The 27,065-nt window shown below is 37.8% G+C and overlaps 1 protein-coding gene and 1 long non-coding RNA gene across 6 annotated transcripts in view; one reads left to right on the top strand and one right to left on the bottom strand.

The window, feature by feature from the left end:
- The window catches only part of KRAS (KRAS proto-oncogene, GTPase), a 42,895-nt gene extending 16,770 nt beyond the window's left edge, over positions 1-26,125 (top strand). For 2 of the 5 annotated variants that reach the window (XM_073317895.1, XM_073317903.1), the window contains exons 4-6: positions 5,768-5,927; positions 14,746-14,869; positions 22,351-22,387. In XM_073317895.1, coding sequence (XP_073173996.1) covers positions 5,768-5,927; positions 14,746-14,865 — 280 coding nt within the window. In that variant the 3' untranslated portion in view covers positions 14,866-14,869; positions 22,351-22,387. Of the gene's footprint in view, positions 1-5,767; positions 5,928-14,745; positions 14,870-16,540; positions 16,542-22,350 lie in introns of all 5 variants that reach the window. The other 3 variants (XM_073317912.2, XM_073317885.1, XM_073317877.2) reach the window with 3 other exon arrangements.
- Positions 14,972-21,074, bottom strand: LOC140900536 (uncharacterized). Its single transcript, XR_012155657.1, has 3 exons — positions 20,808-21,074; positions 18,725-18,809; positions 14,972-16,050 (listed from the first exon to the last, which is right to left on the bottom strand). It is a non-coding gene; the product is annotated as an uncharacterized LOC140900536 (long non-coding RNA).
- Positions 26,126-27,065: the final 940 nt, after the last annotated feature.

Below are 27,065 nucleotides of genomic sequence, written 5' to 3' on the forward strand. Positions count from 1 at the left end.
AGAAAATATATTCTGCACCACTGTACGTGTGCAGAATTCATGTCTGGCACAGAATTTTTTTTTACCACATAGAAAATACATTCTGCCTGAGAAGTGCTGCAGTTCTGCCTTTTGCCCACCAGAGGCCTCTGTGGTGCCAAAACAGCCAATTGTGTTCATGTTGCTGGCTATTCTGGCTCCACAGTGGCCTCTGGTGGGCAAAAGGCAGAACTGCATCACTGAGCAGACGGGGGTTCAGAATGGCGACGGGGGAGGTGGGAAAGAAACACAATTTATTTTTTCCCTGCGAAAATACATTCTATCAGACATTAGTTCTGCACGTGTGCAGTGGTGCAAAATTCCATCAGGAGTAAATATTATAAGCAGGGCTTCAAAGCTGCTATTGCAGTTTATAAGCAATTAAATATATGCTAATCAATCCTTTAGTCATTTAGCCAGAGTATTTCCAATTTGCCACTTATGCTTGGAGCATGACACAGGGTTTTGAGTAGGTAGAAGGGAGATGGCTGAAGCCTCCTGGAAGTTCAAGAAGTAGGGCAATTTTGAAAGGTAAATAAAATGTAAAACAAATACGGAAATGAGGAGATTTCAACATTAATATCCTATTGAGATGAATGGAGGTGATCTGTATCCCTCGGGCAAATCCTGCCCACTGTGAGGCCATAGCAGGCACTCTTGGAGTTAAAGTGGAGTAGTTGTGCTCTGTATGAAAAGATATGGTGATCTACATGGGCAATGCATGACCATGGCATGAACCAAAAAACCCATCTCTGTGGGGCCTTTGTCTGTCACTGTATAGCAGGACATATGGATGAAGCCTGGGGATCTGCAACTTAGGTTTTTAAAATTTGATAACCAAATTAAAGTTATGCTTTGAAAATCTTGGCCCTAGTTGTCTATTATGACTTAATAGGATATGTAATATGACTTTCCTGATTATAGTGTCTATTTATGTATTAAAAACCTTTAAAAAGTTGCCTATCCCATAAATATATTACAAAAAACAACTTTTCCCCTATTGATGTAAACAAAAATACATACTGCTAATGTAAGGATAATTAAAATAAACACACATTAGGGTAACTATTGGTCTGTACCCTGAAGAAAAAATTAACAAATTTGGACTTTGGACCAAGAGAAGGGGAGCGGAGCACACTTCCAAAGTCAGAACCACTTCCAGAGAACACCCTGTGAGGTGCTCCCTCCCATTTATAGTGAGGATCTTCAGCTCTCATGCCTCCATCTTCCATTGATCTTAACTGTGGGAATTTGGCAGTCTCAACCAGGGTTCCCTCTAATTTTTCTCATGCATGTGCGGAATGAATTTTATGTGCACCAATATAGAGGTGATGTCTGACACATCACCTCCATATTGGTGCACATAACAAAATTCATGTGGTGGGGGTGGGGCTGAGGGGTTTGGCATGTGGGAGGGGGGCTCAGGGCTGGGGCAGAGGGTGAGAATGTGAGGGCTCCAGCTGGGAGTGCAGGCTCTGGGGTGGGGCCGGAGATGAGGGTTTGGGGTACAGGCTGCCCAGTGGTTATGGTGGGGAGAGAGGACTCCCCCCAACTCTCTCTCCCCGCAGCAGCACCTGGGCTGGAGGGAGGGGTGCCTCTCCCCTGGGCGCAGGAGGTCTGTGCCGGGGCTGAGTTGGAGGCAGGGGAGGGATGCCTCTCCCCTGGGCACGGCAAGTCCGAGGCAGGTCTGTGTTGGGGCTGGGGGAGGGGTGCCTCTCCCCACCACAGCCCTGAGCTCCTGTGTGGGGCTTACTAGGCATCTGTGTGGCCACGCAGCTTAGAGGGAACTTAAATCTCAACCCTTTCATGACTTAATACATTATCATCACCTTGAATTCAACCTAGGAACGTATTGGAAGCCGATGCAGATCACAGAGCGCTAGAGTAGTGTGCTCCCAATGTGAAAAACGGCCATGACATTCTAAGTTCACCTCTTATACTAGATTCATTTTAAGAATTGTCTCTATTTAGTCCCATGTACAGTGCATTAAGCAACCTAATCTTGTGACTTGTATAACTAGCAAGCCCACATCAGGCGAGAGAAAAAAAATAGGGCTGTCAAGCGATTTAAAAAAATTAATAGCGCTGTTAAACAACAATAGAATACCATTTATTTTAAATATTTTTGGATGTTTACTGCATTTTCATATATATTAATTTCAGTTATAACACAGAATACAAAGTGTACAGTGCTTACTTTATATTTATTTTTCATTCCAAATATTTTCACTGTAAAAAACAAAAAAAAAATGTATTTTTCAATTCACCTCATCCAGGTACTGTAGTGCAATCTCTTTCTTGTGAAAGTTGAACTTACAAATGTTGAATTATGTGTAATAAAAAAACAAAATCTGCATTCAAAAACAAAACCATGTAAAACTTTAGAGCCCACAAGTCCACTCAGTCCTACTTCTTGTTCAGCCAATCACTCAGACAAATAAGGTTGGTTACAATTTGCAGGAGATAATGCTGCCTGCTTCTTGTTCACAATGTCACCTGAAAGTGAGAACAGGCATTTGCATGGCACTGTTGTGGCTGGCGTTGCAAGATATTTATGTGCCAGATGCACTAAAGATTTGTATGTCCCTTCATGCTTTAACCACCAGCCCAGAGCGCTTCCTGTGTGGTTATAGCAGACTTATTTTTATTCTTGCTTTAACAGTGAAAAGAACATAGTGTTGTTTTTGTCCAGGTTTCCGTATTTTGAGTTATACAGTATGGCTTTCAAACCCTTCGTACAGAGATAATGCAGGGAGCACAACTGTAATTATGTAAGAAGGCTTCTTGTTATACAACCTCTCCCCAAAGAACATTAAGGGTTGAATTCTGGCATGAGTACTGTTATGTTCACACATCAGTGAATGAGCTTGTGAACTGAGATTGACAGTTCACAGAACTAAATATCTAGTAAGATAAGAAACCATAGCTTTGTTAATTAAGGAGTAAACTTCCAGACTGTCTGGGTGGGAAACAGAAATTAAATTAGTGATTGGCATTATCTGTTGAGAGTCCTTCAGCAACATCATTGTTTTGCCAAATAGTTTTAATCCAGTATTTTAAAGATGCATTCTAACTAGTATTTGAAAGAGGGAGCCACTTACTAAAGAAAGTCTCAGAGAAAAAAGTAAACCAGTGATTTAAAGAGACAAATCTTAAAATCTCCCCCTCTAGCACAGATGTCAGCAGTACTGATTTTAATACAGGCCAGCTATTGTGGGTTTTTAATAGTATTTTATTCGTTAAAAAAGCTAAGATAGTATGTGCAAAAGGATGTCAGGCAGTATAATCAGTCAGCAAAAAAAAGCTGTACAATAAAACATTGATCATAAACAATTCTTGAGAAATGTTTTCTAAATGTGGGAAGACAATAAATTGAGAGCAAGGTGGATTTGATTTAAATCACTAGTCAGGAGGACTTGATTTAATCATGGATTTCTACATAAAAGTGCATTCTTGTTGGTTGTTATAACCTTAATACATATTCTTCACAACTCAGAGATAGATGAGACCCAAACTGGGTCTCTTTTATGGCCTGCTGCCATTATAGATTTTCCCTTCTAGTGAGAGAACGGTATGATAGCTTTCAAATCAATGAACACTACACTCAGAGAGACTCAAGACTTCTGGAATATACTGCTCAAACAGTTTCACTTTTGTTTCTACTGCCTGTCCCTCCCTTCTCACATTTATCTCCAGACTTCTTCTCCTTGTCCAGATCTATACCGCCCCCAACAATCTTCTATTCATTGAACTTTTTGAAACTTTGCACGTTTAGAGAGAGGTATGGGACTGAGACTGTGCGCACAAATTTGCAGAGGGACAATAGGGTTGAGGTCTGTTATTTCTCATCTCTATATATTTATTTATTTTAAAACATTTTTGCTGTTAACAAGCATTATATCTCTGAAGACGCACATCCATTTTGAGGACTGCAAAACTAAGCATCTCTGATGGTATCTTCTAGACTTAGCACAGAGTCCCATTGGGTAGATAGAAAGATTAACCTAAATAATCTATACAGAAGCCCCTGGAACCCGATAAGATTGGGTCCCTAATCCAGGAACTATTGGAACTCGTTTACAAAACTTTTCTTAAACATTACATGAATATATTGTCTCATAATATAGAATTAGAATTTATAATCCCTATTCCATGATGAGATATCCTTGAGCTATAATGTATCTTAATTAAAACTATCTTTAGATTGCTTTTTTTCTCAAAAAGCATTTTATCAAAAAAATCCAATTTAAGTTAAAAATCCAAATTAAATAAAAACATATTTTTTTTAAATCATTGATTTTTATCCACCTTGATTGAGACCCTAACGTTGTGTCTACACTTACGGCGGTATGCAGAGTACAGACTGCATGCACAGCTAGTACAGGTATAAATAGCAGTATAGACCATGGGGCATTGCTTAGGCGAGTGGAGTACAGATACCCAGAACTTTAGGATCTGTACCCTATACAGCTCTCTACATGCCCGAGTAATGCTTCCCACGTCTACACTGCTATTGTTAGTGTAGTTTCCCACTGCTGGAGCCTTTTCCTGCCACAATGAAAGGCTTGGGCAGTGGGGAAAGATTCTGGTGGGTGGTGAGCGCTGCGTTGCACACGGGGCGGCAGGAAAGTCTTGGTGCAGGGGTGGTGCTGCAGAGAGAGGCTCTGGCAGGTGTGTTGTGGTGCAGGGCAGCGGGGAAAGTCTTGGCAGGGGAGCGGGTGGGTGCCGCTTGCAGGGTGGAGGGAAAAAACTCTGCCAGGGCAGTGGGGAAAGGCTCTGGCAGGGAGGGTCGGGTGGACGCTTTGCCTGGAGCTGCAGGGAAGGGCTCCCCGTGCCTCTCCCCACCAGACCCTTTAACTGCCACATGTATCTACATGTCAGCATGAACGCAGCCTGCTTTTCATGGCAGCAAGTAGTTAGGTGTACCCTACGTTTCACCGCAAGTGTAGGCAAGGCCATAGAAGAGGAGCAAATCAACTATGCCTTTGATGTCAGCCTTGGAAACAAATTACTTGCTCACATTGCCTGGCTAAGAAGAGGGGTGGGAAGGAGGGGACAGTTTCCTCATAAACCCTGCCACTGCTTACAAAAGCCATCACACCTCATTTACAGTTAAGAACCCTAGTAAATAGGATCTTGCAGCATATTTGAAGATCTTTTCCTACCAAATAATTGAGTTTTGATTCTCCTGTTTTGTTAATGTCTTCAGGTAGAGAGCTCAACTATTGTAAATTTAAGATAGACTTTTATGGCTTTACTATTGCACTACTCCACCAGACATGAGCAGGAGTTTTGGCTAAAAGGGACAAAGTCCCTATGGAATAAATCAAGAACACTATGTGAGCCTGTGTCTCATCCACACAAAGGCCCTTTATGCTGCTCTGGCAGTGTGAAAGGACACTAAAGTGGGGATAAAAGTAAAGCAGGTGTAGTATAAATGGAATCAGGACTCCTGTAATTTTGGCTCTTGGAGTCCCACCACTATCAATGATAACTACGTGACCAATATTTATCTCTGTTTTTAAGTTGAAATGCTAAATCTGGGGGAAAAGGCAGTAGTATCTCCTAGTTTAACTGTTATTGAAAAGTTTCAAATAATGTACACACCAAATAAAAGGACACTATGATGTAGTGTTGATCCATTTGGAAATAATAGAAATGTCTAATTGCATTTTGTTTCCTCCCCTAAAATTCTATTGTATTAACACTACTAAAAGTATTGAAATAAAATCTCTCCGTTTTATTTTAGGGAACAAATAAAAAGAGTTAAAGATTCTGAAGATGTCCCCATGGTGCTAGTAGGAAACAAATGTGACTTACCTTCCAGAACAGTAGATACAAAACAAGCTCAGGACTTAGCACGAAGTTATGGAATTCCTTTCATTGAAACATCAGCAAAAACAAGACAGGTAAAGTTCAAAACAAGCAGAATTTCTAGAATTGAATCTTGAAAGTACCAGAGCATTCAAAACTCCAGTAACTGCCAAATTTTGGTGTTAATGCGTATTTCTCTAGAGGAAAATTTGTGGTGTTTTTGCCATTCTGTGGACTCCCAGACAACTAGTACTCATTCACTGATCAATGATGCATTTCAATAGTTCAGACTTAAGGAATGAGACCCGGGCCTCTATTGCATTCAGCTACTAAGCAATAGCATATTTCTTCAAGTTTTACTTGATTTTTAATAGTTTGAGAGTGTGATTCACTTAAAAAAAAAAGATGTGAAGGACATGAATCACTTTCTTAGTGAAGGTATTCAGCAGTCAGACAATTAACCAAAGTTCTGGAGTTCTGAGTTCTCGTTCTTGGCTAGCAAAAAAGTATAATTTATGCTTAGAATCAGAATAGGGCAATTGAAGGAAGGAAGCTGTCTCAAAGGGGAATGTTGTTGCACACTGCCCAGGTGGTGGATTCATCCCTACACCATGGGTAAAACTCCTTTGGAAATCCATGTATAAATTATGCATTTTACACGTCCACAGAACGTCCGGATTAATGCAAATCATGCTATTTTGCCACTACTACCCAGTTTTCTGACCATCTTTAACTTAATGGACTAACTCACACAACCTCTAAATAGTAAAATTCACTGAGAAAAAAATTCAAGAATTCTAAATTGGATGTGCAGTAATATTTGGAGCATAAACCTATGTCAGGGTAGATTCCAAAGTCATAAAACTTTAGGACTAGAGGGTAAACTAGAAGAAGTGTCTTAAGTAAGCCAAGTGGCATACAAACTGGCTGAATAAATATAGATGTTATAATGTTCCTATCTGGGAGATCCTGCATGTGTCTCATTAACAAGACACTAGGTAGGATAAAATTGGAAAAATTAGGAAATAAACAGCAAACAAATACTGCTTTGGACTATTAATTCTGTACTATCATTTAGTGTTGTAATTTTTTGTTTTACTTTCTTAAACAATTATCTTTGTTATAGAAATCTACCTCCCCTTTCCCTTTCCAAGATAGCTTTTATAGAACCCGTTGCTAACATGTTTGAAATTACTTCTTAGGAATACATTTCAAAACAGACACATAATTAATGTACTGCTTAGCCTTTGATTTCTTTTCGTGCTTACCCGATTTTCTTTTCATGCTTGCCTGATACAAAATTGCTTGCTCAATCACCATTCAAAAGTCTGTGCAATTTTATCTTTGCTTAAAATTCAGTTTAAGAATTGTCACAAATCTATTTGGTATTTGATTTTTTTACCTCTTAATAGGAGACTTTTAAAGAGCTTATGCCCAACATTCATGTAGATTTTAAAAGGCATATACCAGCCTGATTAAACACAGATGAAGTTGCTTTTCCATTGTCACATTTGAAAATCTTGGTCAGATACTACTGATTTTTGGGTGCTTAAATTTTGAGTATCCATGTGAGATGTTTTAAAGAGGGCCTGAGCATACATCCTTGGGATAATAAGGCCTCTTTAAGGTGTCTTGAATTTGAAACACAGAAATTTAGTATCCAAAATAACTAGTCACTCAAGAAAATCTTGCCTTCTAGGAATTGAATCATTATATTTCTATTTTTGGTAAATTAAGTACCACCTTATGGAACCACAATGATGTGGTCTCAAACACACAAAATATTGTCAAAAGGGAATTGTATGAAGAACATTGTCTTTAGTTTTACCAAGATTCTACTTTTAATGATAGTGTGTGTGAGAGAGGGAGAGAGAGACATTCTCTCTCTCACAATAACTCTCTTAAAATGAGGGGTGTCAAACATATAGCCTTTGGGCCACATCTAGCCCACATGAAATATTCAGACTGTGTAGAAGTTAAGCTTTCATTTAAGAGAAATTTTTAGTCCTCATGGTTCCAAAGACTACCTTTCAAACATGAACAGACAGTAAGTGATGCAGTGATGTCTTCTGAAGGCTGCAGAAAGCCTGAAACAATGAGGTAGAAATTTCCCACCCCCCTCTTAATCTAATCGGTGCATTTGCTCTAAAGGTCCATGATGATGCTTCAACATTAACTATTTAATTGCTAACTATTTTAGCAAATAGAATGAAGGAAGAGGCTAACTGTGAAGACCCAGGGGAGCTGGGAGTTTCTGAAGGGAAAAAATGTAGAGTGGAGAAGAGAGGGGAGAGACAAAGGGCTTGTCCATACACAGTTTTAGTTGCAGCTGCAGGTCTAAACCTTTATGGTGATGTAACATTGTCCATACTAGGGGCTTGCATTAATTCTCCACTTCAGTTTTTGTTGCCAGTTTAGTTTAAGTCAGTACAAATACTATATAGAGAAGGCCAGAGAGAGAGGAGAGAGATTTTGAAAGGAGGGTGGGGAAGAGCAGGAATAAAAATGGTCATAAAGGTGTGGATATTTTTTCAAAGTGATATTGAATGTGACAATAAGGTACTTAACAAAAAATTGAAGATTTAGTTACTGCATAAAGGTCACATTCTCCATTTTTGTGCCAACTTCGCATTAAAATCAGCAGGAGTTCTGCAGTGGGATTGACTCCATAAATTATATCCCTGTTCACAGACCATAATTAAAAAAAAATTGGCCTTCTGCATCAAATAAGTCTGACTTCCATAAATAACATAACATCTTGCCCTCTGTATTTAGTTTTCTGTGTGTTTGACTTAACTCGTAGAATCAATTCAGCCTTGGCATGTGAGGAAGCAACTCCCAGTGAACTCAAAAGGAGTTGCACCTCTTTAAACTAGGGATGATTTTTGTTTTTTAAGGCTAGATTTTGCAACCATTGCAAGTACTTTTTTACCTTTTATAGGAGATGCACAAAGAGTAACTTCAGGACTGAGCCCAAAATGTGTTTGAACCTAGGGTTGTACGTTTTCCTTCTGTGTTACTTAATTTCTATTCCAACTCCCATAATAGTATTCGATTAAAAGGAAAAAGTGGGTGAGGGTGTATGTGTGGGTGAGAATTCCTTGAATTGTAAAACTTGCCACAAAAAGCTTGATTTATTGTGGCGAATGCACATTTTGAAAATGTTTTAATGAAGAGTTGCTATAAATGACTACTCATTTTTTTTATTTTAACTGTCTGTTGTATGAACACATAAGTCCCACATTGGTGAACTCCTCCTCATACGAGGAGTTCTAGTGAAGTAAGCGGTGCTCCATTTACAGCACTCTATTTGTGCAGTTCTTACTGTCAGGTTAGGACTGTAGAAATAAAAAAAATGTAAATATAAAAAATTGTTACTTGAACCAGCCCACCATTTGCAGGTATCATGCCAAAGATCTATGTAATAATGGTACCTTATCTATGTATAGTATGCAGCCATTATGTGTTATTATGTGGGACTGGTAGCATGACCTAATAAGTTTGCCCCACACTTCCCTTAAGGCCCTGTTTTCAGTTGCTTGTAATTTTTCCCAACTTCAGCTATTTAGCTAAAATTTTCCATGCCTGGTGTCTGTCTCAGGCTGGTGTTTTTTGGGGGGGAAATTTCAGCCAAAGCAGTTCAGACATTTCTGAGAATAACGCTAGGGCAAAATACATGGTTTTGCTCATGTTAAAAAAAAAAAAAAAAAAATCTAGTGAGCGTATATTTGTAAAGCACAAAACACTCCCCTGCTTTGGAGCGGGGACTTGAAATTTGGGTGATGGTGGCCTTTGTGTCAGTGATATTTGTGGAATGGCACCTAAGACCACCTGAGTCTTGCCATTCCTTTGCTGTCAGCACATATCTGTGAAATCCACTGGCAAAAGGGGTATATCATTCCTCTCCAGTGCTGGTCCACAAAGAAGATGACATTGTACTACTGCTAAGTGGCAGAGGTCTGTGTGGTGGATCTAAAGGTTCCAACTTTGCCTATGACCCATATAGGTGCCAGTGTATATATGCCGTATTTTTTTTTCAATTTACTTTTTTTTAAAAAACCTTGTATGTTATTTCCAACAAAACATCCATACACTATTAAAACAATATGATTAAGGCTGCAAAGTCAAACACTCATATGTTAGGAGATTACAGAATTAAGGTTGCCTATGGAACCTTAATTTGTCCCCCTTGTGTGTATGCATTTTGAGACAGTCTTTAATTACATGATCACATATTATTTTTTTCTCAAAGGCCCCATGCCTTAGTGCACAGGATGGATGGTGGTCACTTAATGAGTAGCCGTTTAATGTTTTTTTTTTCTTCATTGTTAAATTTGTGGCCCCGGGCATTATTTGCTGTGCACGCCTGAAGACAGAATTATTCATTTTCTCATGGGCTTCTTATGGCAGTCATCACTATACCACCTGAGTGCTTCACAAATATTTATGAATTCTACAATATACCTGTAAGATGAGGGTGCATTATTTATCACCATATTACAGATGAGCAGCTGTGGCCTAGAGAGATTAAGGTCAAAAGTTCTCACTAATTCTGGGTGTTCAGTTTGCAGGGTGGGTGATTTAAATTAGTGATTCAAATCACCAATTTTAACTATGATTTAAATCTGAAAACAGGAAATCAATTAAGTAGTTGATTTTAATCTTGTTTTGCATTTGTACTTTCTGGTTATTTTTCTAAAGAAAGGTTGATGGTCATTTGTTGGTGACCATTAAAACATGTTGATTTACAACTATGTAGAGCCTTTACACCACATTTTTTCTTTTTGTTAACCAGGAGGGATACACTGTATCTATATGTATTTATTTAAGCAGTTGTATAGCTTAACCTACACTTCCTCAAATTCTCAATTTTTACATTTTTTATTATGTTGGAAAATGGTGAATGGTTAATTTTTACTTGTGTTTTCTGTCAAGATCTACTTGTTGGACATTAAATTTTTTTAATTAAATAAAACTACCTTAAATGTGCTGAATACATAAACCTTAAAGTATTTTGCATTTAACATTGATTTATTAAACAAAGGAGGTATTATCTGTAGTTAATGAATTGAACTGATTGTTTTCAGTCATGTCCTTCAAGATTTTAAAATTAGTAGTGCTCACACCCTATCATACATTGTTTTTATTCATACATTGGGAGAGGGAAAACAAGCTTTGTTGCTTTTTCAACTCCCAGGTGATTTTTTTTAACTTTGAATGAACTAGTAATTGAGAGCTGAATAACTGGCCTGATGAAAACAGTCTCTCTTCACCTGCAGAAGAGGCTACTGTTGTCAGAATCTTACTTAGCCCTTCAGCAAACTCTGATTCCAAGTGCTTAGTCCATGACTTCCATCAATTCTGTGGTTCTACTTTCTTCAAAACTTTGCAGCAAACGTATGGTTTTAATATTTTCTGTTTAGTTTAAATGATTTTAATAAGTGAAGGCCTTAACCTAGGTTGTCAATTTCAAATTTAATTTTAAATAGGTTTATTTTAAATAAAAAATATCCAGTTTAAATAAAAATCCAATTTTTAGGTTTTTTTTTAATTTATTTTTAATCACCCTGAACTAGATGTTCTTTTTAAGCATTATTTACAAAAGGACAATATATGAATATACTGTAGGCATTCTGGCTTATGTTCAAATAGCCTTTTATTTTTGTAAATAGTCACATTTTAAACTAGCCATCTGACTGTGTATGAGGAGTCTTCAACAGCATCTCGAATACACTGTGCTGCAAGGTCTTGTGTGTCATGGGCCTGTCACATGTTTAAAGTAGACTACTACTATACAGACATATGTACTTCTCCATTAAAGAGTATGTAATATATTTAATTTTGTAATTGCTTAAAGAAAAGTGCTGACATACAGAAAAGGGCTGTTTTTGTTTGTTTGTTTGTTTTTACTTTCTGGTGGTGCCACTTTGACCTTGAATTACCATCAATTTATTAACTTTATGAAGTGAGCCTAAAAGAGAAACAGTAATGCAAAGGTTTTTTTAAAAAAGTATTACAGTTGCTTTTTTTAAACATATCACTGTGGTGACTGACTCTTCAAAAATTGTCCCTTGTGTAGATTGTCACATTAGTTAAACTAGCAACTATCTCTTGTTAAAATATGTTCTTTCTAGTATGACTCCTCTTAACTATAGTCCAAATGTTACATTCTTGGTGGCGGTAGTAGCAACTTCTTTTCTCTCTCTATGTGTGTTTCTCGGCATCGCTAATGCAAAATCACACCTCCTGTTATTGGTGATGGGACCGTTGGAATTATGAAGTCAAATGAAGGCGCATTGTCTTATTTCTGATATCACAGCTACAGAATCAAATTTCATATTTGTTCTGCAAAACAGTAAACCCTAAGTATCTTGATTTCTACACAGCATGTGCTCTGGCACACTGCAGCTGATCACTATTTATTCTCTCTCTGTGAATAAGATGCCCCCAACCTCCCAGGAAAACATGAAAATATGAGCTTTACTTGGCTTACATTTTTTGTAAATGTTCTTCTACAAACTACTAGATTTTAAATATAAAGAATGCTCAGGCCATCAGTATTTTGTGGATATGAAGTTAAGCTCCCCCTCTTCTGAAGAGGGTAGATTTTAATTTGTGAGCTTTAATTTGTGAGAATAATTTTATTTTATTTATCCATAAACAAACAAAAGTACAGTGTGTTTCATCTTCAGGATCAGATGGCTGTTGTTCAGAGAAACCTTCAGATAGCAAACTCTGACTTTTGAATGATTAATTTTAAATATGATCTCCTGTGGCATCGTATGTAGCAAATTAGAGTTAATAGCAATATCAGTAAAGATTAGATTTTTTTTTTTGTTTCCTGGGATTTTCTGCTGATCTCAGTTGCACAGTGCATAGATATGCTTTTAGACAATTTAATAATTCTTACATAAAGGTTTTAAAATTGTAATTATAAAAATTATAGGGGCAGACTGTGTGCATTAGCCAAAGTAGATTGAGGTTGAGGTAAACTAGTGTAATGTGTTCTTCTCAACTCAAGTTCAATCTGTTTATGGAAAGCAGAGCCCACAGTCCTTGTAGCTGGATGAGCTGTGCTCAGCACAGGACCTGAGGTAGATAGGTAGAACTGCAGCTTATTGGCTCTGCCAGATTTAAAGGCTCACCCAACGTGGTTGGCTCCAAGAGAGGGTAAACAAAAAGGTTGCATATGTTTACCCAATCCTAGGGCCAGCCATTTTGGGTTCCAATGCAACTTAAAACAGTCCTATAGATTTCAGTAGATCTTTGTGTGGGCCTTTAAATTTGGCAGAGCCAGTCAACTGCAGTTCTCTGAAGTAGCCATTTAGTAACTTTCGGTTGCTGATACACCTTTCTGTCTTTCAACTGGTTAATTATCTCAAGTTTTCTCCCAGTTTTGCTTTTATTGCTGAAGAGATGGCATATTCTCCCAATGCCCTAAACACAGAGCTGTGAGAGAGAGTGAGTGGGTGCTATAGAGTTATCTATAATGGCTGTGCTACTCAGATTGCCCTCATGATAGGGGATTCCTTTTTTGGCTGGTGTGGCCAGCTTTACAGCCTCTGTACTATCACGTTGCAAAGGTACCATAGCAATTGCCTGGATCTAGCTCAGACAGTGTAGACTAGAACCACTTTTTGTGGTAACTTATGAACTTTTCATCCTACAATCTGTAACCGAACTTGCTATTTCTCTACTTTGGAGAAATAACCTATGAGCAATAATATGCATGTCATTTCTGGTGTGGTGTAAATTGTTGACTCATTATTTTAGAAACAGAACATTTAATTCAAGGCACATTATTTTAAAGGGAGACTCTATGTATTTCATCCAAATATATTTTTCTGATAAAATTAGGGCTATCAGTACTGGTACCTTGGCTGGCAAATGAGTTCCAATTTAAAAACAAAACCAAACCAATAAAACCCCAAAATAATCAACCTGTGGTCACTTTAAAAATTGAACAATACAGCATTGAGTTAAGTATTGCCCATATGAGCAAACGTTTCTTTGTATCTGTTCTTGAAATATGTAGCATAACCGTCCCTGATGTAAAGCTCTCATGTCGAGCTCTACATGAGGGCAAATCTTGCTACTTTAAAGGAGAGTAGACAGTAGCTTACGCACCCACTTGACCAAAGACTGCAAAGACCCCAAATTAGAGGTGTAGATCTGCCTGCCTAAATAACTCCAAAAGACTGGAATAGGTGACGGAGGAACCTTAAATAAAAACATGCTCCCCTCTTAGTTACCAAGCTACTGTACTTACATTACGCATTGAAACATTCACAATCCTAATATGTTATACACCTTTATCTGAGCAATACATAATGTTGATAACTCTCTCATCCCCCACAGATTGGTGCATATCCTGTTTTGGCAGATTTCTGTCTTCCCACAAAAATGTTGAAGGGCTTTAAGCACAATGCAGCATAGTGGCTTTTCATCACCCAGATCTTACTCCTTGATTTTAAGTCTGTCTCTGACTTGTTCATGTTTTAGTTTATAATAACATTTATCAAGTCAAACTTAACTCTCTCTAAAGATGTTTTTTAAAATGCATAAATGCCAAATGTTTTCCTTACCAAAACTGGGTACAGAAATAAGTCTTAAAACTAACCTTTAAAACAAGACAGGGATAACTCCAGTGGAGAGCATCAGTTAAAGAACACTGAGCCATAGAATCTATCTGTGACAGTATAGACATGGCGCTCCTCCTTTCCTCTGATAGGCAGGCTCTCGCTTTCTGTCTGCAGACTGAATATGAACACAGCCCTTAGAATTACTTGTGCTCCATATACCTACATTTCTCAAGTAAAGCTCATACTTTCAGTGTTTTTTCTGTGATGGGTGTCCCAGTACATCATCTTTGTCAATAAAGCAGATTTTAAGGAGTTGTGTTTTACAATGCAGAGAGTGGAGGATGCTTTTTATACATTGGTGCGAGAGATTCGACAGTACAGAGTGAAAAAAATCAGCAAAGAAGAAAAGACTCCAGGGTGCGTGAAAATTAAAAAATGTCTTGTAATGTAACAGGGTAAGTTTTGTAATAGGGTAAGTTTTGCAAATTAATTTTGGGCAGAAAAGCTGATAATCAGTTTCATGTAAATTAGATATCTTACGGCTTCTCAGTCGTAATTATAGAATTTCAAAATATAATAAGTACAAAATTAATCTAACTTCTATTTTCCTTTTAACAACATTTAGTTTTGAGCTTTGGTTTTCTAGCAATAGAGTATTTTTTAAACAATACCTTAGCAGTTATTGGTCTGTTCTGTTTTGTGATTTTTGACAAATGGGTAGGAGGAGATCCATACTCTGACGTTGGGCCAAACTACTTAATCTCCGTGCTTCCGTTGTCTATAAAATGGGTATCATGATATGTGCCAACTTAATGGGGAGAGTTGTGAGGAAAAATGTGTAGATTCCACAGTAGTGAAGGCCAGGGATAGATCTTCAAGTTGCTTTACAAATAGCTGATTCTCTCTCCAACTATCTACATTTTCAGATATAGAAACTGAAGTTAAATGCTTTGCTCAGTGTGACAGACAGATAGTATATACATAGGAATTAGAACACAGGAGTTCTTGGGTCCCAAGCCTGTCCTCAGAGCACCTGTCCTGCCTCACTTTCTGAGGTGAAATAATTCACTTTATCACTTTAGGAAATGCATCTGAATTTTTTCCTCCCCTATGTCATCAGATTTCATCAGACAAGTGATTTGGATGGGATGGGGGATGGGAGAGCGGGAAATGTCTTTGTTGTAAAAAAGAAGAGAAAAAGTTTTGTAATGAAATAAGAAAAAATACAAATGTAAGTACAATATATAGCTATATTAATCATATCATCGAACAGTGTTTAATATTTGCTGGTCTATGTTGTAAGAACTAAGAACCAAAGCAAAATGGGGAGAGAGAGAGATAACATTCAAGACATAGCATATCATCAAGAAGTAATGGATTCAGTCTGTTTCTAGAACTGTTTCACCAGACCCTCAAAAAAGCTGTCTGTACACATTGCCATTGTATTAGTTCTGTTGCTCTGGGTGCAGATCTTGGGTTATTCCTCCTCACTCACTTGGCAGGCCGGATGATGACCACTTTGTCCACTCTCGAGAACCCAACCTTTGTCTTCACCAGTTTGATTCTTGTCTCACTCAGAGCAGCATGCATGAAGGCAGTGGAGTCTGACTGTTACTTGTGTCCTAAGCAGTGAAAGCTAGGGAAAAAGAAACTCCACCTCAACTGTGGCTCTTGGCAGTTGTGCTTTGCCATTGGGATCATGAGCATTTTATCTGTCTTTTCCGAGGGAGGGGCGGGGGGAACTCCACAATCTCTTTGGAGTGAGTTTGTGGCTGAAGTGATGGCTGTGAAAGACAAAACCAAGCTCCATAGAGGTTCTCTCCAAAATATTGGCATAATGAGACAGTGGCTGAGGGCAGTTCCTCTGGCTGTGATTGACAAAGCCAGCCCATCCAGTTCATGTACAGGGGAAAGAAGCCTTCCCTCAGATAGCCACGGACTTAGATGGAAGTAATACTTGAAGACTTCCTGAGGAAAGGGATATCAGGAAGTTCCCCAGTTCCTTTTCCTCTGGCCTGTAAAGTGTTTGAATGGGTCAATGAGCCATTTCTGGCTACTAAATCTTACTGGGGGGCTTTGAACTCCTCTCGGAGTTCCTATAAAGGCTTTGAGGAAGGTTCCCTAAGGGTCAGTACTGGTCTCTTAGTAAAAGTCTCTTCATTGCTTGGCACTGTCCTTTCTCAAACACCTATAAAGGCTTTGGTGGGTCACTGTTCAGAGAAGGGAGAAGTATCTTATGACTTAGTGTCTGAGTTGACCCCCAGCCCCTGCTAAGGAGTTACGTCTTTAAAGAGGATTGAAAATAACATGGTTGTGTGGGTTTTATTCACTTTGTTCAGGATTCCCTTCTAGTCCATCCATCAGTCTAGCAGATCATGCAGACTGATCATGCATCGCTCCTCACACCTGAATTTTTGCTAAATCTGCACAGGCCATATATGCTCCCAGAAGATTTGAGGGATAAATGGCTCTCCTCACCTAGACTGGATTCTGCAATTATGCCTTGCTCAAAAACGATGTCATTCTTTGTATTAAATTTGGAGTTTACTGCTAGAAAGTTCCATACAGATTTGTTTCCAGATGAGTTATTTGCTGGCTGTTGGAGTTACAATATGAGGTTTTCTATTCTTCCCTTCTCAGGAAGATTTTAAAAATATCGATAAGGTTGGGCTGCTGCAGCATGTCTGGTGAAGAGCGCTCTCCCGTCAGCATAAAAAACTCACGTCCACGAGCGGGAGAAGTTCTTCTGTCGGTGTAACTTACGTCGTTTGGGAGGGGGTGGAATATTCACACCTCTGAGCGACATAAATTTTGCTGACATAGGCTTAGTGCCTTTAGCTGAGAATAGCCTGAATGCTGTTCCTCAGGACTCCCTTAGATATTCCACTAATGTGGTCTGCTCCTCCCCAGTGGCTCAATGGGCATTATGGATTTAGCCATGATGTGGGACAATAGCTTATCCAAGCTCTATGTGATAGCTGTTCACTTCAAACTGGTTAGACTCCCCCCCCCCCTTTTTTAAAAGAAACATATTCAGTTGTATTTTCCTAAGCCTTTTCTTCAGGGAGCAGTAGTCATGCCTTTGCACTTAGGATACAGGAGAGAGAGAGACTGGAGATTATTTCCTAAATATAAGCTTAGTTCTGGTATTTTGGAAAGGGGCAGCTTTCTTTTGTGCATGTACCTGGAAGTAGACCCACGCCTTCCTTCTCCGCCCTAAGCAAAGATTTTGGGCTGTGTTGATCTTTTCTGTCTGTGGACTTGCTTGGGAAAGAGGCTAGAATCTCATTTTCTTTGCTTCCCACTGAGAATCTCCTCGGACTCTTGGATTTCCATTTCCATTTGTCTTGAGGGTATCATTTCTCTCTTCACTTGCTTCCCAGAATAGTAGTCTTCCCCCAGATCAGGAGAAACCTTTTGACAAATTTCTGGATGCCTAGTTCTATCCTCCCTAATGCTTAGAGTATAAATTGCCTGAGAGGCAAGCCTGTTTGGTTTGAGGAGCTCCTAGGATGCCAGCTCAGTTCAGGGAAACATGATCATTAAGTGAAAATAACTTCCACGTATATGCCCTTGAGGTGTGATCAGTCATGTTAACAATCTTAGCATTTAGAAGGCTAAGCTGGAGAAAACGTGCTCATAAATCTGATGGCACATCAGTAGCTGAATACCTGAATCATCATGGTGGCACAAATAACCCACCCGGCTAAGAGGCTGCCCTTTCTTAGAGTATGTCTACATGGCAAAATCAACATCCCCCTCCAACCCCCCCACCCCCCCGGAAGAGAGTCTCAGAGCCTGGCTCTACAGACTCTTACTATGGCACTAAAATAGCTATATTGACATTTGGGCTCAGGCTTTCAAGCCCAGGTAGGGGTGGTGGGTTTCAGTCTGCACAGCTATTTTTAGTGCTGTAGCCAAAGCCCTGAGAGCCCAAATCTGTAGACCCAGGCTGAGACTTGCTGCTGTGTGGGTTATGTTTTGTTTTTTTTGCTGGACAGACATACCCATATTCTCCTCTCAGTAAGACTCCACTTATTCTGGGACAGCTTAACTGTACAGCAGACCGGCTAAGCAGATCCAAGGAGAATGATCCGCAAAGACTGAAGCCTTTCAGCAGATATCCAGAACCTTGGGAAAACTCACAATAGAACTGTTTGCAACTAATTGCAACGTCAAGTGCTTTCTTTCTTGTCAACCAACCAAGCCCAGCAATGTTGGTACCAGAATACATTTGTTATTTCATGAAACTTGTCCTGGTTTATGTATTTTTTCATTCATATTGTATGTATGAGGTTTGGTATGCCTACCTGCTGATGCTGTCCTGAAAGATAAAATTCCTTTGGTGTTATGCCATAAAGCAGGAGACGCCTACGTGCATCTGGCTGACTTTGTCTGTGACAAATGAACAAAACGTTTTAACTAATGTAAAACCTACAAAGGATACCTTACTTGAAAATGTTAGTCAGTAGCATTCTTTTACAGTTGATTGCCTATCTGAGCATAAAGTTAACTGTAAATTAGGCAGTGAGATGACACAGTGATGGTCTTATTAAAAATGCAAATATAGAAGCTTTGTTTGAACTTAATCTTTTAAGGGGTTCATTAATTATTTTCAGGCTGTAAACAAAGTTGTTTTATGGCCTTCCCACCCAACTCCAAAGATGTGCAAATTTGCAAGCCAGTAATGATGATTGCATGGTAATTGTAGTGTATACTTCAAACATGGAAGGGGGACACAATTAGACCCTTCTTTTTGTATTATAAGTTGATTTAGGGCCTCTTTAAAAAAACAAACAAACCAAAACCAAAGTTTAGTGGTAGAATCCAGTTGATAGGAAAAGGAGCGTTTTGATATTGAGCTACTTAACAGTTAAACTACTTTGTCATTTTCTGAGTATGAATGCAGGATAGAAGCTGATATATGATCCTACACTGGGCTCTCTGATTGTGAATTAAGTTGTCTCCCTTCTGGAGTATGGCCAATAGGAAGCCTTCCAAACTGACTGTTTTTAATTTTAAAATAGGACTTAAGCTGAATAGAGCACTAAATGGATTTTCTCACGGTTGAACTGAATAAGGTGACTGCTGCTTAGTTGTATATCTATCATCCTTCTTGTTTTAATCATACACGGTTGTATTTTGCACATATATTTTTTAGACCAGGGTCCTGGATGATGCTGTGTGGCAGAATTCTAACAGATTTGTACATAAATCCAGCAATCCTTCCCAGTGTTGAAATCTTTAGAGATGAATATTTTGTAATACTTCTTTAAAAATCCAATGTTTCATTAAAACAGTAAGCTAAATAAAGTAAAACTATATACTGAAGGTGACTGAAGAAAAGGCAGCAATATCTAATGCCACCTTTTAAGACACAGGTTAGAGCGAGAATTCCAAAACCCAGTACACAGAGAGATTTCAGTAGGAGGCCAGAGAGGCTGTGTGATTTGTGGAAATAGTTGCATGCTCCCATATGCAATATTCTGTTAGCCAGACTTATGGGGCTCCTCCTTAGCTGTTCTTGTAATATCGTCAAGTGTATCCGTGTTGCATATGTATAACCTGAAATTTCTCAGACATTAAAGGATAGATATATGTGCAAATGCCTGATTTTAATTCATAAATTTTGCCAGCACATTTGAGGAGATCTGCTGAGAAAGTGGCTTAGTGTCACTCTTTATTCGAGGAGTCTTGTGTAAAGCAGGACTTTGGATAACTTTCCCCTTCAACTCTAGGACAGTGTGCTGCAACCCAAATTTTGAAATAATGTTCCTTATCTACAGGTAACTAAAGTAAGTGTCTGGGGTTAAATGAAAGGTAAAATAAGGCTTCAAGTTAATTTTTAATTTATGGTTCTTTATTTTATTTTCACCTTTAAAAGATTCTTGAACTGAGTCTTGATACAGTGTGCCCAATTATCAGCCAGTAGGTGCTTTAAAGAGAATTTACAGCAGAACCAAAATCAGTTTAATGCAAATATTCTCTTAACTGTTTAAGATTTGATCTGCAAAACAAAGGATTCAATACTGTAAGCTGACGTGCCATACTTAAGTCTCCCCCTAGTGTATAGGTTTTGTAATACACACTATGTAAAATTATCCTGTTTTGCAATATCTGCAGGAGGCACAGTAGAATGAATTTCAGCCTTAACTATGAATCTCCTTACTTTCTTTGAGGTTAAGGTCCTTAATATTGTTTGAATATCACTTTTTTATGGGTTAATTTCTGTGTATTTATTTTAACAATAGTTTAAAAGAAAGTGGGTGGAATATTTTTGTGGTAGTTTCAGTGTTTTGTTACACTTTGCATTTAGCACTTTTCATCTGTGAGGATCTTAGACCCTCTACAAATATTAATGACTTCCTCTGTGAGGAAGATGGTATTCCTTACATTTTACTGATGTGGAAACTGAGGCACTGAGTGGTCATCTTGCTCCGGCTCAAGGGTGTAGTTTGTGGGACAGTGGCATGTAGAGCTCTTGATGCCAATCCAGCACTCTAACCATGAGATTATCCTTTGGCCCTTTGCAGCGAACTGTAATACATATTTTGCTCTGTTGGTTAATGGAGACTTAATAATGTAGTATGTACGTTTTAAAATTGCATATCCTGCTACAGCACCATTGTATCTTGTCTAGATACAGATTATTTCCCTAGATATAGGTTGTTATGGATTCATATTGTGCCATTATTCTGACTGTCTTTCATACTTGTAAGTCAGATATTAACATTTGTCCGAGTTTTACAACAGAACAGTACTAATTCTCACTAATTAATGAGATCGTTTGATTTCTGATTTTTTTAAAAAGTGAACAAACATTTAAAAAACTAGGGTACTGCACAACATAATATACTATTTTCACTTTATTTTGACCATTACAGTTTATTTTGTATTTGGAATAGTTCATAGTGTACTAGTAAATGTACTTAAGTAGGCTGAAACATCATTAGAGCACTCTGCTGTGAAAACCCTGAGAAGTAGGGAAAAATAGCCAATGTTTGTGTGAATTGGTGAGGTACAGACTGGCTAGGATTCTATTCTAGTTAACGATCCTCTCATAGAAGTATGCAGGTACTGAAGCTGTTACAATGTATTGTAAATGCACATTTGTTTGAAGGAACTATTTGCTTTTTGAGATAGATCTCTTTAAATGGCATATCCTTCAAACTTTCCCTATAGTTAAATCAGCTCAAACATATACACTTCTATATTTGAATAAAACTGTAATTAAGCACGGGTACTATTTTTAAGGGGCCCAGTCTACTCCTATTGGTATCAATGGGAGGGCTTTTTAGCTGTTGCCTTCAGTGGGAGGAGGAACTTGCAGTGTGCATGTTTGTTGCCCTTTATTTGCGGCTTGCAATTTAGGATGTAAGGGTCTACAGCTGATGATAAAGAACTTCTTTCAGCTCCAGTGGTGGTAGTCTTTGTTTTAGCTGTACGGCTTGATTTTTGGACCCACTTCTGCAGATGTGTGGCTTATTACTCCTGGTATAGCAGTATTTTACACCCACATTGTACATGTGTAAATTCATAAAAAACAATGCAGTGGAGAATTGGGCTTCAGTTTCTTGTGTAGCAAATGAAAATGTGTATATTACAAAAACAAACAAAAAAACCCCACACTAACCTGGTAACTTCCAAAAATGAAAAGGTTTCCAAAAACCAGTGAAGGTTGCTGAGTGACAACATATGTGCCTGTTGTTGTATTTATAGAACCCAAACACCTAAAAGTACAGAAATTAATAATTAAATAAATCTACAGTTTGATTATAAAAAATATGCATACTTCATCACAACACCCAATATACATATTCTTACTAAACTGCAACATTAATATGAACCTGCAATGTTCAGATGAAAACAAACACTACCCAAATGAGTACATAAATCATGTTAATTTGGTCTTATAGCCACATATGTTTCTTTTCAGGGTGTCGATGATGCTTTCTATACATTAGTTCGAGAAATCCGAAAACATAAAGAGAAGATGAGCAAAGATGGTAAAAAGAAGAAAAAGAAGACAAAGACAAAGTGTATAATTATGTAAATACAATTTATCCTTTATTCTTAAGGCATACTTAAGAAAGTGATTTTTTGTACATTACACTAAATTATTAGCATCTGATTTAGCATTACTTAATTTTCTTTCTGCTTCATGAACCTGAATGCTTGTTTTACATGACAGTGGAAGCTTTATTCCTCTTAAGTGCCAGTATTCCCTGAGTGTTGGTTCTTGAACTAGCAATGCCCGTGGAAGAAAAACAAATAAACCCTGAGAATTTTCTTAGGACTTTTTGGTGCATGCAAAGCTGCTAACTTCCTATTTTTCTTACCAATTGTGAACTTTAGTTCTGTGTGCAAACAAAATAATGAAAATGCTCCACAGGCTCTTATATCGTTACTGTGGTTTTTTATCTGGTTGGATAAAAGGACTAGTTAGCGTAAGAAATTTTTATTTCCGACTTGTTTTCTTTTATTCTAGACTGACTGCAATATTGAGAGACCAGAAGCCTTTATAGTCTTCCTATAGATTCTGCTTCTAGGCATCTAGTCTTGTAGCATTTCAGATCAACTTCAATGAATGTAAAGATATAACTTTCACAAAGTTTTTCACTGCAATTTGTCATGGTCACTCCTTAAATACTATATTTTTTCTATAAAAAAAGAAAAATTAAAAAAAGACAATAATGCACATCTGGCAATGGAAAAAGTAAAAGTTCTAATTAAATTGATTTGCTATTGTAATGCTTTTCTTAAGACTTTCACTAACTTTTTGTGTCAGGAGACCCAAGGTTAAATCCTGGCTCCACTGAAGTAACTGGCAAACTTCTTGGTTTGAACACTGGCCTGCTAAACCCAAGGTTGTGAGTTCAGTCCTTGAGGGGACCATTTAGCGATCTGGGGAAAAAATTGAGGGTTGGTCCTGCTTTGAGCAGGGGGTTGGACTAGATGACCTCCTAAGGTCCCTTCCAACTCTGATATTCTGTGATCTGTGAAAGTAGTTTCAGTAGAGTCAGGATTTCACCGTCAGTGTCACTACTAAGAAATACTGGAAAGCCTTAACAAATGAGTAATTCAGACACTTACAAAAGTTAATTCATACGTTGATTCAGAGTTTAATCCTAAGAATGAGGTCAGGACCTCTAGCTTTATAGATGTCAGAACCATTTTTTCAAGAGTGGCATTAAATATTTCCAAATGCCCATTTTGTGTATAATAGGGGAGGCATTTTAAAGTCCAGTAACCTCTTTAGATTCAGTAATGGCACTTGAATTCAGCTGCTTCATACAGATTAGCTGGAAATCCACTATGCCATAAATATGGGGATGATGGAGAATTTTCACAAACATTCAGTAGGCATAGCTGATATTATGGTTTCCAGAGCCAATGTTGTTTTGTGTTCTGCTGTGATTTTTGTGAAATACTAATTTTGTTTCACAGATTAAATGGTTGTTTAGTGGCACAAAATGTCAAGATTGTCACACATTGAAACCAGGTTTTCAGTGGTGTTGTTCCCAGAGTAATTAAGTTTTCTTGTGATTTTTCTGATTGGAGTTAATCCATTATTTTGAAGAAGCTTTTATTTGCAGTATAGCAATAGTTTGGTTAGTCTGCACCAAAGTGAGAGCCAGTTATCTAGTGTTGCCAACTCTTGTGATTTTTATCGTGAATTTAGTAAATGTGATGTCTGGAGTTGAGTTTTTACATGAGAATCTTAGCTTGCTTTTTTCATGTGTCTAGCCCTCATAGTTGCAGGGAAGAGCTTGAAAATGTGACTCAACTGTATGCTAAATGATTGAACAGCAGAAGGCAAATAATACACAATATTGGTCTTTAAAACCTTGTGATTTGTTGGGGCCTGATTCATGAGTTTTCAATGGTCATGATAGGTAAAACTGTTATTCGCAAGTTAGCCTGAAACTTTTAAACAGAGTTTTTCACAGAGTAGGATTTTCATGTAGCAGCGTACACATGTACAATATCAAAGGTACAACTACATGTGCAAGATGACCTCTTATTTCTACACAGGAAGCAGTAGTGGCCATATTTGAAGGAGAGCTGCAATGGTGGCTAGGGGTGTAATAAACATACTACCTGTATTGCTGCATGACCCTTAAATTTTGTGTGGCTGGGAAAGCATTTTTGAATTTTTTAAAAATTCTTTCCCGAGCTGCAGGATATACTTCATACATATGGCCAAAAAGCAAAAAAAAAAAAAAAAAAAAAAAAAAAAAATACTGAAAGGTGGTGGTGGGAGAACATAATGTTACATCCTAATTTAGGACCAATAGGAAGTGGGAACAAATCCCTGTAGATGTTGTAAACAGCAAGTGTTTTATTTGCTACTTCTAAGTTTAAAACATCTTGAGGTTGAGATTTTGTTGGTTAATTGCATATTTTTAGACACTACTATCAACGTATTGGAAGAATGTAGCAGAAGTGGATAGTGTAACTTGAACAAACAGAAGAAATAAAATCTTAAGACTCATGGCTTTTTGTAACTGAGTCACACTGCATGCAAATTTAGGGCTCATCTAGACAGTTTTTATCCATTTAACTAAATTGGTAGAAAAACTGATTTTGCTAAAATTGGTGCAGCTTGCAAATGTGGATGCAATTATCAGTATAAATTTATACCAAGGTAGCTTATTTTAATAAATTTAATCTTTAAACTACCAATTCATTTGAATAGATATTAAAACTGTTTAGACCAGTCTTTGTGATCTAACTTTCACAAAATACGCTCATCCTTGCCACTGTTGTGCAGTTTTGTCTTAATATTTGTAGAGACTTGGTGAGGCATGTTGAATTGCAGCTTGCACAAGTTGATCTAATAATTATTCTGTCTTTCCCTATTTGAAATGCTTTCCAAGAACATATCCAGATGCTATCTTTTTCTGATAGTGACTATTAAATGAACATGTGAATTCACTTACTACATTAATACATTAGATTTCCAATGCCTGATAGTAGCTTTATGTAAATTTTGGTAAACCTTTTTTTTTTTTTTTTTAAAAAAAGGTCATCCGTTAACTGAAAGCTGAAATTTTACTGTTTTGATTTTTTTTTTAACCTATACAGTGTCCTACAATCTTGGTTGGCTGAGATTATGTAAAAAAAAAAAATTCACCATATAAAATGCTCTTACTGTAATAGTATTTCTCTAATAGGTAAGCTGCTACATAAACTTCCATTCTTTTGTCAGTACTATCAAGCAATACAACTGTTTCCTTCTAAGGCCATCAAGCTGTGGCTCTTTTTGTAAAGTCTACATAAAGCTACATAGGCAGTAATATTTCCTAACATTTCCTAATAATTCCACTGTCTTGTGTTTTCATGTTGAAAATACTTCTGCTTTTTCCTCTTGAGTGCCAACTTCTTACTAGAACAATTTCTTAATGTAATATGTTTACCTGGAATGTATTTTAACTATTTTTGTATAGTGTAAACTGAAACATGCACATTTTGTACATTGTGCTTATTTTGATGTGGAACATATGCAGTGTGATCCAGTTTTCCCATCATTTGGTTGCGTGACCTATGAATATTGGTCAAACCAGACTTTAAATTAAAAGAATGACCACTGTTTAAACTTTTTAATGTTTTATAGGAGTATGTGCTGTGAGGTGATCTGAAATTTGTCATTTTTTGTCAAATTGTACTGCTCCTATTTATTGTAATGTAATAAAAATAGTTATTGTGAACTTTTGTTGGTATTTAATTTATTGCTCCTTCCAATAAATGTAATGCTAATCTCTATAATTAGTTAAGTACCCCATGAACTTCATTTATTTGGCAGCCCCTCTCAATTTCTCTTGCTGTTTTGATTGCCCATCAACTTTTGTGAAAACCTCCCACCCCCCATGACTCTTTCCTTTGCGAAAGCTAGTGGCACCTTAGAGACTAACCAACTAACACGGCTGCTACTCTGAAACCTGTCATTATGCAAGGCACTGCATTTAGCCATATGGAGTGGAAATCTATCAACTATGCTCAAATAAACTGGTCAGTCTCTAAGGTGCCACTAGTCCTCCTTTTCTTTTTGCGAATACAGACTAACATGGCTGCTACTCTGAAATTTGTGAAAGCTGTAATGAATAAATTTGGGCAAAACATTCTAGGACACTGGTCCAGGTCTTTGTTGCTCATGTATTACTATAAGACCCTATTTTCAGTTGCTTGTAACTTTGCCAAATAATTTGGGCTGAAATTTTCCATGCTGGGTGTCTGCTGCTGCTTATTATTTATTTAGTAACTCTAGCCAAAATGGTTCAGCTGTTTGAGAATGAAGCTAGGGAAAAGTACATTGTTTTGCCCAAGTTTAAACATTTCTAGCAACCTTTTCTCTGAACTGTATTAGTGACCCTGTGCTTTGGAGCAGGGACTAGAAATTTGGCAGAGGTGGTCTCTGCCAGAGGTGCTTGTTTTGCTACTATCCCAGTGAAAATCTGCCCAAATGTGGCCAGATTCTAAGCCTTTGGGGAAAAAAAATCACAATTCACACATGCACAGACTTGCTAGAGCTTTGTGGCTATATTCCCTGAAGATTCTGACCACACTTGGTGTGCTCCAACCAGTGGCTGGGCAGGACTTTCCCTGCAATTGGATTTCTGGGCTGTTGCTAGCTTGGCACCAGAACTGAGA

Source organism: Lepidochelys kempii, chromosome 1 (assembly GCF_965140285.1).
Source record: "Lepidochelys kempii isolate rLepKem1 chromosome 1, rLepKem1.hap1, whole genome shotgun sequence".
In the NCBI taxonomy this organism is placed as follows: domain Eukaryota; kingdom Metazoa; phylum Chordata; order Testudines; family Cheloniidae; genus Lepidochelys; species Lepidochelys kempii.